Below are 15,816 nucleotides of genomic sequence, written 5' to 3' on the forward strand. Positions count from 1 at the left end.
AACACACTAACAGTAAAACAATCTACCAAACTAATCTAAAGAAAGGCATGCTCCACAGAACTATATATATTGCTCATCTTCATGAAGACACAAAACTTATGCAAAAATATTTTGTATTGTTACATTACATTGAAAAAAATCATGATACATGTATAAGTACGCAAATTGTAGTTTGGAACAGCATGAAAAAGTGCTTTAAGCACAATGTGGCTTAGATGTTGCCAATAAACAACATAACATCAATTTTGGATATCTTTACAAAAAAATATCAAGAATCACATCCCACCATAATTATAAGGGTTAGCTGTAATTGTGTAATACTATCTGTTTCAACTGAAAACTACCATTATTCTGTATTTACTTTCTAATCAAATTAATGCAAAACTAATCTTTCAAAGTTTTCAAATAATCATAATACGATCATTTAATAAGAAAAGATTTTAGTAACAAATACAAATTGACAATAAGCCAGAACCAAGATAAGAAAAAAAAAATGGCCTGCATGTAACAATGAACTCATTCTTTAATATGGTTTTCTCTATTTATGATATCTATTAACAGTTCCTACATACAGCCTAGCATAAATATTACATTAATTATCTACTAAGATTAACTGCTAAAGTTATTACTCTAAATTCAGAAATTATTGTTTTATTGTTGACTTTAATTATTGTGATTTTGTCATAATTAAAAGCAAAAATGTGATTTTAATTTTTGCGATTTAGAGAAAAAAATCCCACATCAATTCAGTAAAACATTCCATAATGCAAGCATAAATTATATATACTACAACTTTTATGTCCATTACATTTTTTGCAATGATAAAAACACAACAATAATTTCTAACTTTACTGTGTTCTGTCAGTTTGTGTTCAGCATCCAGGAGAACTAAAGGTACCAAAGTTGAAAATAGAATTTTATTTTGGCTAAAAAGTTTTATCTCAGTATGATAATGATTTTTTTAGACTCAGATCTAGAGAGAGAAAGTTTTAATCAGTGAATCAGTATATTTTCAATAATGAAGGCTTTACTACACATTCAGTGGTTCTTTTCACAAAAAATTGTACCTGTAAGTGTAAATTGGTTGTAAACTATCAAAAATGTCACGATACTATTCTCTTCAATGACATCACAACTTGCAACCTATTTTTACACTTAAAATTTTTGTGAAATTGACTACTAAATTTACATATACACTTGCAATTGTACCTAATATACCTAAGATTTCGCCTAATTATAGCCCTTCATACTTATCGATTTGGCATTTTATCAAAGGCAAATGAATTGTCCTTGAAATTGACTACCAAAACCGAGATATTATCCAGAGATCCTTTGTAATATGCCTGAAGGACAAGACTCTTTGCCCCAAAATGAGGCTCGTGTAATCGCTCACGGATATAATCCACAGCTTCTTGGTTGCTGAAGACATCCCATAATCCATCCGTAGCAAGAATCAAGAACTGAGGTTGAAGGTCATTGATGTTAAAGGTTAAAATGTCAGGGTTGGCTATGACAAGGTTTTTATCTTTTAGAGGGTAGTCTCCAAAAGCACGAGAGGTTGCTAAGATACCAGCTACTCTCCAAACACCATTAAAACTGACAAACCCACCTGCCTCTCTTATTCGCTTTCTTTCCTGAATCTGAAATAAGTATAAAATTATTTTTCATTCATCCAAAATTACCACATTTTAATTAAAACAAAAAACAAAATACATATAAAAACTTCCATGAAAATTTTCATCAAATTAAAGTGTTAGCAATACTAAATACATATACGTCCATGCAAGTTTTCACAATCTTTTTACTAAACATATATGTATCACTACACAGATCTTTTGGTGTAAATTAAAAGAAAACCAGTTAGAAAATGGTATTGTTGTATAATGTCTATGTGAAACCTTATTTAAAAAAACTTGTAAAGTACCTATACATCTCTCCAAACTTTGTATATCTGATGGTAAAATTAAACAGAAATATCTTACCATATGTGGCTTGTGATCAAAGGAAACGGGAATGGCCTTCCCTGATTGATCACAAAGAACTCCCCTGGAGTCTCCAACATTGGCTACTGTTATAATACCATCCTGTATTAAGGCTAGGATAGCTGTTGTACCTACAACAGCGACTAAAAATACTTCAAAACATTGCAATGCTAATGCACTTTTGAAAGAGTTTTTCAAGCACCAGCAAGCCTACACTGTCCTAGAAATGCTACTTTTTAGCATGGCTTTACTTTGAATTTAACAAAGAAATGTATACAGGTAGTTCAGAGCTAGTTAAAATTTGAAACTATGTTTAAGATCTAGTACCAATTACAAATTATTTTCCATTAAGGATAATACAGAAATTAAGTTTGTATCCCCTTACCCTACCAACCCATAAAATTTACCCCAGCCAAATAATAAATTGCCATTCTCGGACATGTTTTTTTATTATTATTATTTTCCAAGTGATATTTTTCACTTGTTTGATCATGGTTTTACAGAATTAGATGAACTTTGGAAAAAAAATTTTACCTACCTACCCAAAGCCATGGTAACGAAATTATGGTGGGATAAGGGGAAACAAACATTAATTTAAGTGTGGCCTAACTGAAATGACATTAATGAGGTGTTTTAGTCCAAAAGAGCTGATTAAAGCCTTACCACTGCACATGGTCTGTGCATCTACATCTTAAATTTTTTTTTAATGGTTTACCTTCAGATTAATGGAGAGGGTGACCATTTTTTTCAATTATTCATTGATGTGGCAATAAAATGGGTTAATGAGGTATCATTAAAGGAGAAGATGAATCCCCTGAATACCAAATAAAATACTTAAAGCTGGCCTCACATTATATATCATCCATTATAACATACCTGAGATGTCCATGTTAGACCTTGTAACCTTAAGAAGTTGAGAATCAACATTTAACATCTCTTGTGTAATCATCTGTGAGACATTTTCTTTTCTGTCATTGAGAGAAGACTTTAACAATCTGATCATCATTTTCTTAATCAAGGTCTTTTCTACATAATCAGCAGCAAACTGAAATATAAAAGAGAAATTAATTATCAACTACAAAAATTACAAGCAAGAACCCATAATATTGCAAATACTATTCGTTTATTTGGTTCTAGCAATCTCTGTTTTATAAGCAGCCCTGTTTTTTGGGTCAGGGTAAACATTTTGCTCTTCTGCTGCTTGCCTAAGATTTGCAGCTTACTGCTGATGTTAATTTTGCCTAATAATTAACATGACCTAACTATAGACCTAACTATCTGTTGTTGTACAAAATTCAAATTTAAGGAACTTTAAAATTTTTATTGGCAGATACATGTATCTGACTGAAAATCTGTTAGGCAATTCTGCTAAAAAATCTTGTTATTTTTTGTCAATAAAATCTACAGAACCAATACTTTTCAGGGCTATTACTTCTACATCTACCTCATACCGAAGAAAGACACACATTTCTTTACCCAGCCAATTAAAAAGTGATTTTGAATTTGGGTTCAATTTTCTATTTAAAGAGTAAAATAAATTTGCCTAGGTATGGAAGTGATTTATTTTCCCTCCCTTTGGGTACAGCTACATGTATTTCTTCCTGGCCCAATACCCTACCTCTCCACCATGTCCATCAAAGATTCCATAAATGGAAGATTTAGTGTGTTCTAAGTCGTAAACAATGTTAAACCGATCCTCCATATGGGGTCGTCTCCCTTGAATTGCATACACAGCAGCGTTTCCTTTCTTAGTTTCCCATGCATCACTGTCCTTTGTTGTGGTTAATGAACTAGAGTCATGAACCTGAAATTTTTAATAATGATATATATGATGAAAAGCTGCTGCAGTCAAGAAAATGCTGCATGAATTATTGCATACAATCTGATTAAAACATGAAGTTGCACATGTCATGCTAGGTATGTCCCCGTCGATACAGAATTTGACAGCGACTAGCAACTCAAATCACTTACAATGTAAAAATAATCTATGTTGTGAAGTGGCCCAAATTTAACGTCAATAAGAATAATCAATGTGTGAACGATAGCCATGTTTAAAAGGTAAAAAAGGAACTAAACACAAATAAAATGAATAAAACATGAAAACAATTATATAGATAAATGTGAGCCCAAATTTTCTGCCTTGCGGTCCTCATCAGGGGCAAAGAGTATTGAAGATAAAACTGTCAATCCCTACCTTAGAGACAAGGTGCCCTTCAAAATTGATCTTGAATATTATGATATGCATCAAGTTCAAGATGAAAATTGCTAAAACGAAAAGTAGTAAAAAACAGGATTATTTTAAACAGGGCTATCATTCACACTTACAATGTACATGTACATGTATGCCCCATTCATTATACAAAGTCACATACCAAATTTGAAATCAAACCATACACTGGATGGCGAGATAATTGTGATGAAATTTGTACCAAAGGATGGACAGACAGACAGACAAGGTGATTCCAAATCCAATATACCACCCACTCGAGTGTGGGTATGATTAAATTGTTATATTCAAGTACTGCATATTGAATATAAAATTACTACTAGTGTTAACAGCAGTATTAGAAATAGGCAGAGCAATGTGTACATGTATGTAGCATGTAAGGAGCAATTTGCATCATGCATGCACTACAAAAACACGTACATCAAATTTCTAGTGAAGATTTGAAAATAAAGGGGTGCAGGGAAGAGGGAACTTTAACACATAGCATATTTTTTTTCAAACCAAAAAAAAGCCAAATCAGAAATCAGCTCTGAACACTGAATTCCAAATGAGATTTTGACAATTACCTGAAGTTTTACAACAGGTTATATTTAATGAAGGTGACACTTCTTAACTGGCTGGGGTAATTAACAAGAGGGCAATCTTTAAGGGACATTCAGGTAAATGTTATAGGGCAGAAAGGTGGTGCACAGTTCTCCTCCATTTTGTCGTAGCTAAGGCACTGTACATATACACTGTATATAGGGAAATTTGACAGAAAAGGGCATCACCAAATCAGTTTATAGGGAACATTAACTTCAATCTACCTGTACTTTATGATAAGGTGACAATAAGTAAATATGAAGGATTAATTTCAACGACGTATCATTGTTATAAGTGTTTTTTTTTAATAATTCCCTATCAACATCCACTGTACACAATGTTCATACTGTTACAGAGATAATAGAAAAGCTGTCAACACAGTTCACCCACATTGAAAAAATGACCAAATTGTTTTAAGTAGTTGAAAATGGCAATTTGACATTTAGTCATTTGACTGGGGAGTTATGAATGCATTGTGACTGGATTTTTACAGTGTGCTGTAATAAGTATAGATCACAAAGTATAAAATCCTGTTGTGCACCATTTTTATTTTTTGGCTAAGACAAAATGTACATGTAATAGCTTTTAACCATTCAAATGATCAATCATAATATAGATTCCATTACAATATCATTTTCCTGACAGGATTTTTCAAGTCAAATTGAATGGATGTGTAGTTAAAAATTTTAACATCACATCCATGTTTTGACCATCCCTATCTTAAAAAAGCTAAGATTCAATTTGAATTTTAATCATTGAAGCTAGCTAATGTTTCCAAGACTGGTGTGGTTCTCAATTGCATTTACCAAAAAGACGAGAATGAAACTGCAATGATGCTATTTTTAAGCTCCAAAACAAACCAGATATTGATGGTTTTTCTGGCCACAAGTATACTGAACCCAAATGATAATGTAACCATTAACACTCCCAAGGGAGCGTATCAATACCAGACAATTTTACTCCGACATTTCGGACCATGACAACCCATAATTCCTTACCAATGCTGGACATTTTGCCCATACAAACAAAATGTATTTCAGACTATCAGATAATTAGAACAATTAAAAACGGTATATCATAACATTAACAAATTTTACCATTTTGGAGGGCTGACAAAAATAATGAAAGGACTTATTAATTTGTTTTTCTTCACGAGCATTTATGGCTTCATCTTCCACATAATAGTTAAGATTTAAAGTCAGGAGGGTAAAAAAAATCATAGGCCTTATATTTATTATAGGCTAAAATGGTTTACTGCAAGATGACAAAACAAGGAGTATTCAGCATGCCCCTAGGCCTAATTTAATGATGGAATAACAAAACATGTTAACAGGTCAACCAATGGTTCATCAGATCAAGCAGCTCCAATACTATTTAAAGCATGTGCTCACTATTTTCTGTGGAAGAGTGGTTTCAAACATCAATCACTGTACTAGTAACGAATGTGACTGATAATCCCAAAACTGGCAAAAGACTGTAAATGTGCATGAAAATTGAAATATGTTAAATGAAAGGGTTAAAGTAAGATCTTAGAATATAAGAGACCACCATTTGAGTCTTGAAGTACCTTGCTATAGTACTGGCCCTGCCATCGAAGCTGAATGTTTAGTTTGGTTCGCTGTATATATCGCCATATTGGTTTGACGTGGAAAACCGACTGGTACAAAATGATCAAAAATATGCATGACAATAGAACTTCTTGCGTGAAAACATATTTGCGTATGTATCTGCTGATCGCAGCAGTTATTGTCATCTCGTGCATTTAATCATTGCACGCTTTTATCGTGCTTAATTGGCTCAGTCGGCTTCAAATGTTTGGCGGAAACTTTTGAGTGTCAAAACAAACTCCATGTTGAGTAGTGGAAGATGGGAATGATACTTCAAATCAGGATAACTCGGCACTTCGCAGACACGACACTTTGTAATTATGTGAACCAAATATTATTCTTTTTTAAAGTCGTTTCGAAAACGCACCATGTCATTGTTTTTTGTTTACATAAAAAGCCGCACTGTATTGCGATTTCGGTATAGGGATCTAATTAATTTAAAAAGAATCTGTTTTCAGCAAATCCGAAGAAAGTATATTCATTTGCAATTTTACCATCTTTTTCCCTTTATTATAAGGTCTGAGTATTTTCTAGTCTTGCAGTTGGAATGCCAGGCGCGGATCCAAGGACTGGGGTACCGGGCGTACGCCCCCTAAATTGGTAAGAAAAATATTTTTTTCACCACAAGTTTCACCCCATAATAGTTTTTGCTTTATAATTGCTTTGCACGGCAATTAATTCAATTAACGCCCCCTAAACTCAAACCCTTGATCCGCCCCTGAATGCATTGTTAATTTCCTTATAGTGCAGTATTGTACTATTGAAATTGTTCCTTTTGTTATACGGTGTAGCTGAACATCTTAACAGCATTCTGAGAAAATGTGTACATACTGGTCAGGGTGTAGATTTCCCCGTATTCAAAACAGAAATAATTCTCTTGCCAATCAGCTAATCATTTTTTTCCTCAATGAAAATTGTTGTATGATAGCTCAGTTTTCAGAGTATGATATCAACAAAATGTTAGACGTTTAGTCTTCAATTCTGAGCAATGCATTTGTTTTGCAGGAGAGGATGAAAACTTCGTTGGTTGGCGAAAATGACTTGTCGGTGAAAACTAATTCTTGACCAGTACATGCAGCTTAGGATAATAAACAGTTTTTCGACAGAAGGGCTAGAATTAAAAAAATATGATAATAATACATTTCCCCTGTTTGTTAGTCAAAACATAATTTTGGCATAATACAACTGCACTAAAAAAAAATAAACCCATGAAGATGTCAATTTTTTCCTATTAAAAGGAAGGGCGCCAACCTCCCTGCACCCTGGACCTGCCACAGGAAAAAAGTTATTTTATACCAGGTAGTGTCCCTGATCATTCTTAGAGTACGTGCAAGCTATTTCATTTTAATTTTGAGAATCAACACTTCATTTTAATGCATGTAACACAAACCATGAAATCAAATTCAAGCAATTTAAAAATGTATGGTATACGGAATGAAATAATTTAAGTCAAATCACTATCAATATATATATAAAACACACACACACAGACTTAAATATAAGTGGAAATGAAAGAAAAGAATATAACTGAAATAGCGGATCATCTCAAAAGTCCAAATCAATGCTTGCGCGGTATCATTCTGGAGATACAAATCTATAAGTTTACAGCAATTATGCTGTAAGAATAACAAAAAAAACTAAACAATTAACATACAAGATCTTTGACAAGCGCACCAGACCACAACATCTTCACAACTGTATTGCTGTCTTGTTGTTTATAGCTTGAAGCAGTTCTTCACAAGTTGCATGCCCGATCGTTTCCGTTTGTGAAGTTACAAACTTGTTCTGTAAATTCATGAACACATTAAATACACACTGAAGTTTTGAAATGTCATAATTTTAAGCATGCATCATACCTTGTTTTTCCTGTGCCTTTTCCTTTGTAAATTATCATCGCTGACTGTTGAGATAAAAACACAGCACATCATTCCAACGCGAATTGTTCTTCCAAAAAACTTAAAATTATTCTCTTAGAAAAAAATGCTACCATCCAAAATTTCTTTATACATGCAATATGGTACTCATATCTTAGATGAATAAACTAAAATTAATCTGATAATTTAATTGAAATCTCGGATATCACTTTATGAAACCTTCCTTTTGTTTCACAAACTAACACATGTTCATTAGTTGATTAATTTGGCATTAGAAAGATGTGCTGTCGTCACGCGACTTTTAGGAAACGTGAGGCAGAGTCACTTGTTACCATTATCACTGTAGATTACCTCTATATTTTTCTCTTCAGGGACCGATTCCGTTATTTTTGGGTTTGTCCTTCAAAGGATAGACGCATTTTATTGAATAAAATATGGCTATACATGTATCTTTAAGAAAAAAAATATAGCTAGATTGGAATAATTATGAAATATATGCAACCGTTGAGTGATATATAACATATATTGTACATTCAAAGGATATATCTACAACACATATTTTATCAAAATCAATAGAAATTAATAAACTAACTGGTGAAGACATGTAGTAAATGTTAGATCTGGTTTACTTTGTTTTGGTTTAAAGGGTAACCAAGGGAACCAATATTCTGGCGGAAATCAAAAGAATCCAGGGACAAAGACCAAACATGAAAAACAGACAAACACGACAAAGAACATAAAGTAACTAAAATAATACATACAAAGTAACAAAAGTAAATGAGCAACTCGGACTCCACTAAAAAAGGAAGCATGGACCAGGTGCCCCGGCAGTGTAAGCGTCGTCTGCTTTTCTAGAAACACCCGTCGAGTTGCTCATAAAAAGTCAAGTCCGGGGTAGAGGTGAGGAAGACTATGGCACGTTGAAGACCGGCGCGGATCCAAGGACTGGCGTACTGGGCGTACGCCCCTCCCACTAAATCGGTAAGAAAATGAATTTCACCACAAGTTTCACCCAATAATATTTTTTGCCTTGCTTTGCACGGCATTTAATTCAACCAACGCCCCCCCCCATAAACTCAAATCATGGATCCGGCCTGGAAAAAAATCAGTTTTCGTGGTGCAGATGGGTACACCGTAACGATCCACGAGTGTCTCGTGTTTTTTTCCACATCTTAGTGCAAACCTATTGTCATGTAGTGTTCGTTGTTTATACATAGCATATTTGTCATATTGTCCAGTATATCTCAGAATTACTAGGTAGGCCTGCCAAAAAATAATATGTCTGTTTCCTGCATGATACCCTACGTACCCTAGTTTGTTTGTGCCTACACTAAATATTCTATGAAAATTTTAGCTCCAGCGCTGTTAAAGTCTACATTGTTTCCCCATTAACTCAATGCAAAATGTTTTTGAAAATAATATAACTTCACTACCTACATATCGTATTTTTTTTCTTGCTTGTAGCAGAAAACAAGACCATTTTCTTGTCTTATTTACTGTTTTTAATTACTATAGTTGTATGCTAAATTTGTGGTTTTTTATATAGTATGCATGTACATTGCTTTGAACATTTTTACCATATATGAAAAGAGCACAATGAAATGTGATTCCATATAAATTTCATATTCATCTTTGCTGTTCATTGTTTATTCATACATTTAATGTTTTTATTTGTTTATTATTAATGAATAATTTTTCTTTTTCATTTTATTTTATTATTTTCTTATGGGGGAGGGGTATAATTTATACATGCAAAAAATGGGGGTAGAATATTTTAACTAAAAGTTAATATACTGCGTATTGTAAACGATTTATTTTGTAATTTCACCAAAAACTACAATAGTTATTTCCCTTGCCCCAATGAAAACACCATTTTAAGCCTAAAAGTACTAGCATTTTTTACTTTTCCGCTAACAGTGACCTAAAGATAAATACATTTGTACACATTCGGGCGAATTACTGTCCATGTGTTTGTTTACTAGCCTTTGAATGGTATAAACTAGAATTTTTCAAAATATTCCAACTCCTAATATTCCCATTGCCCATGCCCATAATTCGATTTCCCATGAAAAAATCCCCATACCCCATACGATCACAATTGGATTTTTTATTATCATAGATAATGCATATTACATTATGAACTAAAAATTATAGTTCTAAATTCAAAATTCGTCCTACCCAAATTAATCGAAATCTGAGTATATTAACTTCAAAGTTTCTTACAACAGTGAAAGAGGGGCAAAAAAAGATACTGTGAAACTGCATACTAGCTCAATGGCATTAATTATATATCAAAGATCATCAACAATATCTGATATATCGGCCATTCACTGAAATTACATTTATCAAACAAAATCTTAGACTTTTCCGACTCTATACACTACCTTCCCCCATGATAAATAAAACCCCGCCTGAAATCCTAAAAGCCTATAATAACAAAAAAGGCAACTTTAATCGTTCCATTGTACATGGATACAATAAAAAGTATTTTCCGACAATAGACCTAAAGGTACAACTTGCTACAATTTTTACAAATTTTGACTCAGTTTTGTATATACACAACACAAATCTATACCGGAACTCGTACGGCCACTTTGGTAGCGAGAGGTTAGGCTAACCATACAACCTGGTTTAACCCACCATTTCGCTTCCTGTACCATGTCAGGAACATACGGTGGCTATTTCCATTTTTACGGTTTATTCTTGACTTTGCCAGTTCATGTACTATTGAATATGTCCATCAGATTTATGACTGATTTATGAACTGTTCAATGGACCACGCAAAAGTAATTTTGAGACATTTTCAGACTTCAAATTTCATATTAATCTAAATATTTCTAATACATGTTACTCATAACTTAAAGTAAATTTCATTTCAATTTGATTTATATCATTTCAAATTTATGTCAAATTTAGTGCACGAGAGCCTTTAGATATTATTTGAAATTGATGTAATGTAAACGAGTAACTCTGTAACGAAGGTTATTTTATCACCGTAACGCTAACCGATTTCGAATTCGCTTTTGCAATGTGTGAACACAAGCGAGGTAGGGAAAGCGTATTCAATTATAATGCAAGAAAAATGTTTTCTTCCCATACTGCTTCCCACTTGCCGCTAATTTTTTCAATTTATTGGTCCTACATCTGTTTTCAATTCACTCTTGTCTGCCTCGTTATAAATGGAGAATGATAACTGGAAGAAATTGCTGCCACAACACAAGATTTTCCTCAGATTTAACAAAGTATTGTACAACTGGAGGCGATGTCACATGTACTTGTACCTAAATCAGCCTCTGGTGTAAACGCACAAACCAGAAGAGGGTTAACGTAGACGTTTTGAAGCAATACAATTATTATTCGGTATTCATTTGTGTCATATTGCGTTTTATAATATTTAATTATAAGCAATGAAAACATATCTTTGAGCAAAATAGACATTAAATGCAAATTCTACTCTGTTTGGTTCGCAATAGATGTTTCTCTTATCTTTTGACTAGACCTATTATTAAGATTCAGTTTCCGATTATCCGCCCCAAGTAAGCCATTTTACACGACAGAATATCAACTTAGGCAATAATTATTGGGTGATTTTACTTAAATTATAGGAATATACATATTGATTCCTAGATTACGTCGATGAAAACATTTCATAAAGCGTTAAATGCTGTTGACACTGTGTCGTTTATCTTTGATATGAATTTTCCATCGCTAACTACGAATGCTGATATCTCTTATCAACGTCCGTAAATAGCGGCTCCTAGAGGCGCGCCGGAAGTGGTGGATGAAATATGAACCGCCTCACGCGTCGTGAGCAAAACTTGTACAATAATGATTTCAAAGTTTGCCTTTGTATATTATGAATAATTGACACCTATAAAAACTACGTGATCTGTGATTTGATTAAAGGAGAAAACTGCCAATCTTTAATGAAAAATCTATAGTCTGCGAGAGTATAATTTGATACACATTGTATCTGGAGAAAAATCTTAACCACTCCATCATTCTAACAACCTGCTCAATATTCAACAGTTCACAAGCATACCTCTGTACTCAATGTGTCAGAGGTTCTTACACATTAAAAAAAAAAAAAGAAAATTGGTGTCAGATATATGTGCGTTTCTATGAAAGCTTTATAAAATGTCTGATGATGATACTGCAGATTCTGGGTTTCAAAACGATTATTACTCTCTTTGCTTAAGTTGCTACAAGTTTCTCTGTAATAAATAACTTTTGTTTTAATCAATATCATTACTATTAAAATCACTATCCGTTCACTATCCAGATTCGGTACACATGTTTATCATGGATATTCCCGAGCATATTAAACAGTTTTTGCCGTTAGCAACCTCCAAGTTTGGTTTTATTCGTTTGTGAGTTGTTTTGTTGTTTGTTGTTGTTGTTGCAGTTGTTGTTGTTTTTTTTGTCTTCGTTTTTAAATAGTTTCTTGGTTGAAAACCCTTAACCCTAAAGTCTGCCACATTCTATATAGGTATGACTGAAACACCTTACATTATCGACAAAACTGTAGGTTTGTTGTCGCGTTGGTAAACGTAGATTTGTTGAGGACAGAATCCATCGATTCAGCGTCAAAGAGTGCGTCAAAGAGTGCGTCAAAAATGTTGAATTTTGTTTTTAACAGATGAAATTGTTAAGAGAAATTGCAGTTATTTCTTTAAAAGTTGTCAAATAGATATTCACTGATTTCGGTAAGATAATTTGACAAAACAAATTGTTAAAGTAAAACAAATAAAGCATTGTGTCTTTACGTAATACTTTATTTGCGCCAGTCTTGGATCTCTCAAGCAGTATTTGCATGCATTTAAGTGTTTTGTGTTTAAGTTGCCTTTTCCAATATCGTTTTAAGTTTTATTTCTTTATCAAACATGGTTGTCTGATGATACAGCAGATTCAAAATGATTATATCTCTCTTTGCTTAAGTTGCTACTTATTTCAAAAGCAGAGGACGCTAACCCTACCGGTGCACTTGGTCCATGCTCCTAGAATATAGTGGAGTCCGAGTTGCTCATTTACTTTTGTTACTTTGTGTGTATTATTTTAGTTACTTTATGCTCTTTGTTGTGATTGTCTGTTTTCCATGTCTGGTCTTTGTTACTGTATTACATTCTTTTGATTTCCGCTAGAATATTTTTCCCCGAGAGAAAAAGCATATTTAGGATATCCTAGGAAGACCTTGAAAAACTACAAATCCGTCAAAAATATTGAAAACTATAACAGAGAATGCATTCAGACACAAACTACTGATATATTTCCCCAAACGCTGTTCAGTCTTTACAAATCGCACTGTCATGGAAGAAATGAAAAAAAATATACCTTAGTTCTACAGGGATATAGTAATAGAGTGCGTTCGTACAATGACCGGAATCAATAAGTTACAAAAATGTCAAAAAGGCCCATCCATGCACCTCGTAAATTGTTAGACAATGGAAGGACTACAGAGATATAAGAAAGAAGTACAATGTCTTGAGGAAAAATTGATAAAAAATAAAAGGAAAAGAAAGCAAAAGCGAAAAACATAAACAAAAAGAAATAAAACATGTTTTCTCATATTTTCAATACAACAATTTCTTGAATCATAAAACAAGAAATAACTATTACTTGGTTTTATAATATCAATATGACACATTTTCTTAACAGTTTTTTATATGAGTTTGAAATGCAGATCTATTTGTACAGCTCTGTGATTTCACAGACGGAAATATATTTTTCGCCATCGGTGAAAGCAGGTTAAGTAGTAACTAACATCCGTCCCTCCGTCCGTCCATTCGTCCGCCATGTTTTAGGTCCTACATTATTTGTGTAGTTTGTAACTCAAAGAGTACTGAACCAATATTATTCAAACTTAATTCTATGTTAAAATGCAACTATTAGAGACAAATTTGATTATATTTCATCACAACTTATCATGTTGAACTTCGACATTTTAAGGAGTATGTTCTATCATTAGTACATTACTTTAGGAAATTTGAAACACAGTAGTTTCTTAACTTGCTTATTGTTTATATACATTTTGAAGATAACTGAGGGGTGGACCCTGGGGTAATTTTGTACCGTACATTCTCTCCTTCCTCCACCTCTTTATCCTTCCTCCCATTGCCTTCTTTTTCCCGGTCTCCTTTTACCATGTCCATGTACTGACGGTGACAGAGGTGCAGACACGTATTGGTCTTGTGTGTTCAGTATTCTGTTTGCATCATATTAATTGTAAATAAATAGTTATTCTATTTTTTAAATTTCCTGTTGTGCATATACAAATATTTCCGATCAATGTATATGTATATATATATATATATATTATATATATATATATATATATATATATATGTATATGTATATATATATATATATATTATATATATATATTACTGCTTGTATATGGTGAACTTCTGTATCAAAGACCTTCATTAAAACTTTCCTTGTACCTGCAATTTACTTAAAACGGCATATCTTATTCCCTACTTATTACAATGAAAATAAAGAACATCTTTTTGTTTGTTGCTTTTCGATATTAGATGTTTCATCTCACTCAAAACGAACCGATCTCTTTCTGTTTCCAAATAACATGTCCTTTCCTACGGAGTATTTTTTACTACACACCTGGGACGGCAGTTATTCGCAAAATAGTTCTCTAGTAAAATGATGTATACATGTTCAAAGATATGATGTAATTGATATGATCGATGACAGGTTCATCTTTTAACACAGAAAGTGCAACATGCCAGTCGCCCCAGTGTCTTTGTGTCCCTAGTGCAAATTTAATTACCTCATTTTCATAATTAATAAAGTTTAAGGATTAAATATCTAGATTGAAGAGTCTGATACCAGAATACGCCACCGATACAAAAGAAGTCTGTCTTAAAAGCCATCTTGGTTTCATTTCAGAAGTTGATTCATGACCGTGGCAGCCGGTAAACTATTTATTGCCTTTCTAAGTAGTATGTTTCATAATGATGATGAAATACACAGAGTTAGATATACTCGCTCATATCCGATTTTATAACTTAAAGAGTCGTAAAAGTGTCAGGTCTATTGGATCCGCGTTAAAAACTATGGATAGGCCTTTATTCCAGATGGATCGTAAAACAGTTATAAAATTACCCCAAAAGAACGTTTTGTCAATAGGCATATTAATTTTTTGTTGTTGATATTAAATACTGTGATATTTAATATTTCAAACAAAATGCCTTTTATCGACTTGAAATTGCTTCCATCAATTTTATCTACGTCATTGAGATAGGCATTGATGTCCACCTAACCTCTGGATAGGGACAGTCATTGGATTGGAATGTTACTTTAAATGATTGATGCCCTATCCTAAAAGAAAAAAAAACACCTTTGGTCTCTGTTTTGTTGCATCCCATTTTCTATTACTCGCATTTGTTCGAGTTCCTTTCTTTCATATATCAGAAAAATGAGCGAAGTCATGTGACGATTTAGGTAATTAATAAGGTATAATTTCAATGAGTGATATAGGACGGAAAACTATACATATAACACAAATTCTACCAAGCTTAGGAAGCAGACTA

At 33.1% G+C, this 15,816-nt stretch overlaps 1 protein-coding gene across 1 annotated transcript; it reads right to left on the reverse strand.

Moving 5' to 3' along the window:
• Nucleotides 1–261: 261 nt before the first annotated feature.
• Nucleotides 262–6,672, reverse strand: LOC148626406 (protein phosphatase 1L-like). The gene is made up of 5 exons (XM_088570374.1): nt 6,359–6,672; nt 3,601–3,786; nt 2,859–3,027; nt 1,983–2,113; nt 262–1,640 (listed from the first exon to the last, which is right to left on the reverse strand). Exons 1-5 carry the CDS (start codon nt 6,551–6,553, stop codon nt 1,251–1,253), a joined length of 1,071 nt encoding a protein of 356 aa, XP_088426500.1. The 5' UTR covers nt 6,554–6,672; the 3' UTR covers nt 262–1,250.
• Between the last annotated feature and the right edge of the window lie 9,144 nt (nt 6,673–15,816).

Source organism: Perna viridis, chromosome 2, assembly GCF_037379345.1.
Source record: "Perna viridis isolate PV_CMFRI_1.1 ecotype Kerala chromosome 2, ASM3737934v1, whole genome shotgun sequence".
NCBI classification, from domain to species: Eukaryota; Metazoa; Mollusca; class Bivalvia; order Mytilida; family Mytilidae; genus Perna; species Perna viridis.

Coding starts and splice junctions, on each gene's coding strand:
- LOC148626406 (XM_088570374.1), bottom strand. CDS start 6,553: ATGCACGAGATGACAATAACTGCTGCGATCAGCAGATACATACGCAAA. Junction 3,787..6,358: donor AGGGCCAGTACTATAGCAAG/GTACTTCAAGAC, acceptor TAAAAATTTCAG/GTTCATGACTCTAGTTCATT. Junction 1,641..1,982: donor TTGATCACAAGCCACATATG/GTAAGATATTTC, acceptor TACTTATTTCAG/ATTCAGGAAAGAAAGCGAAT.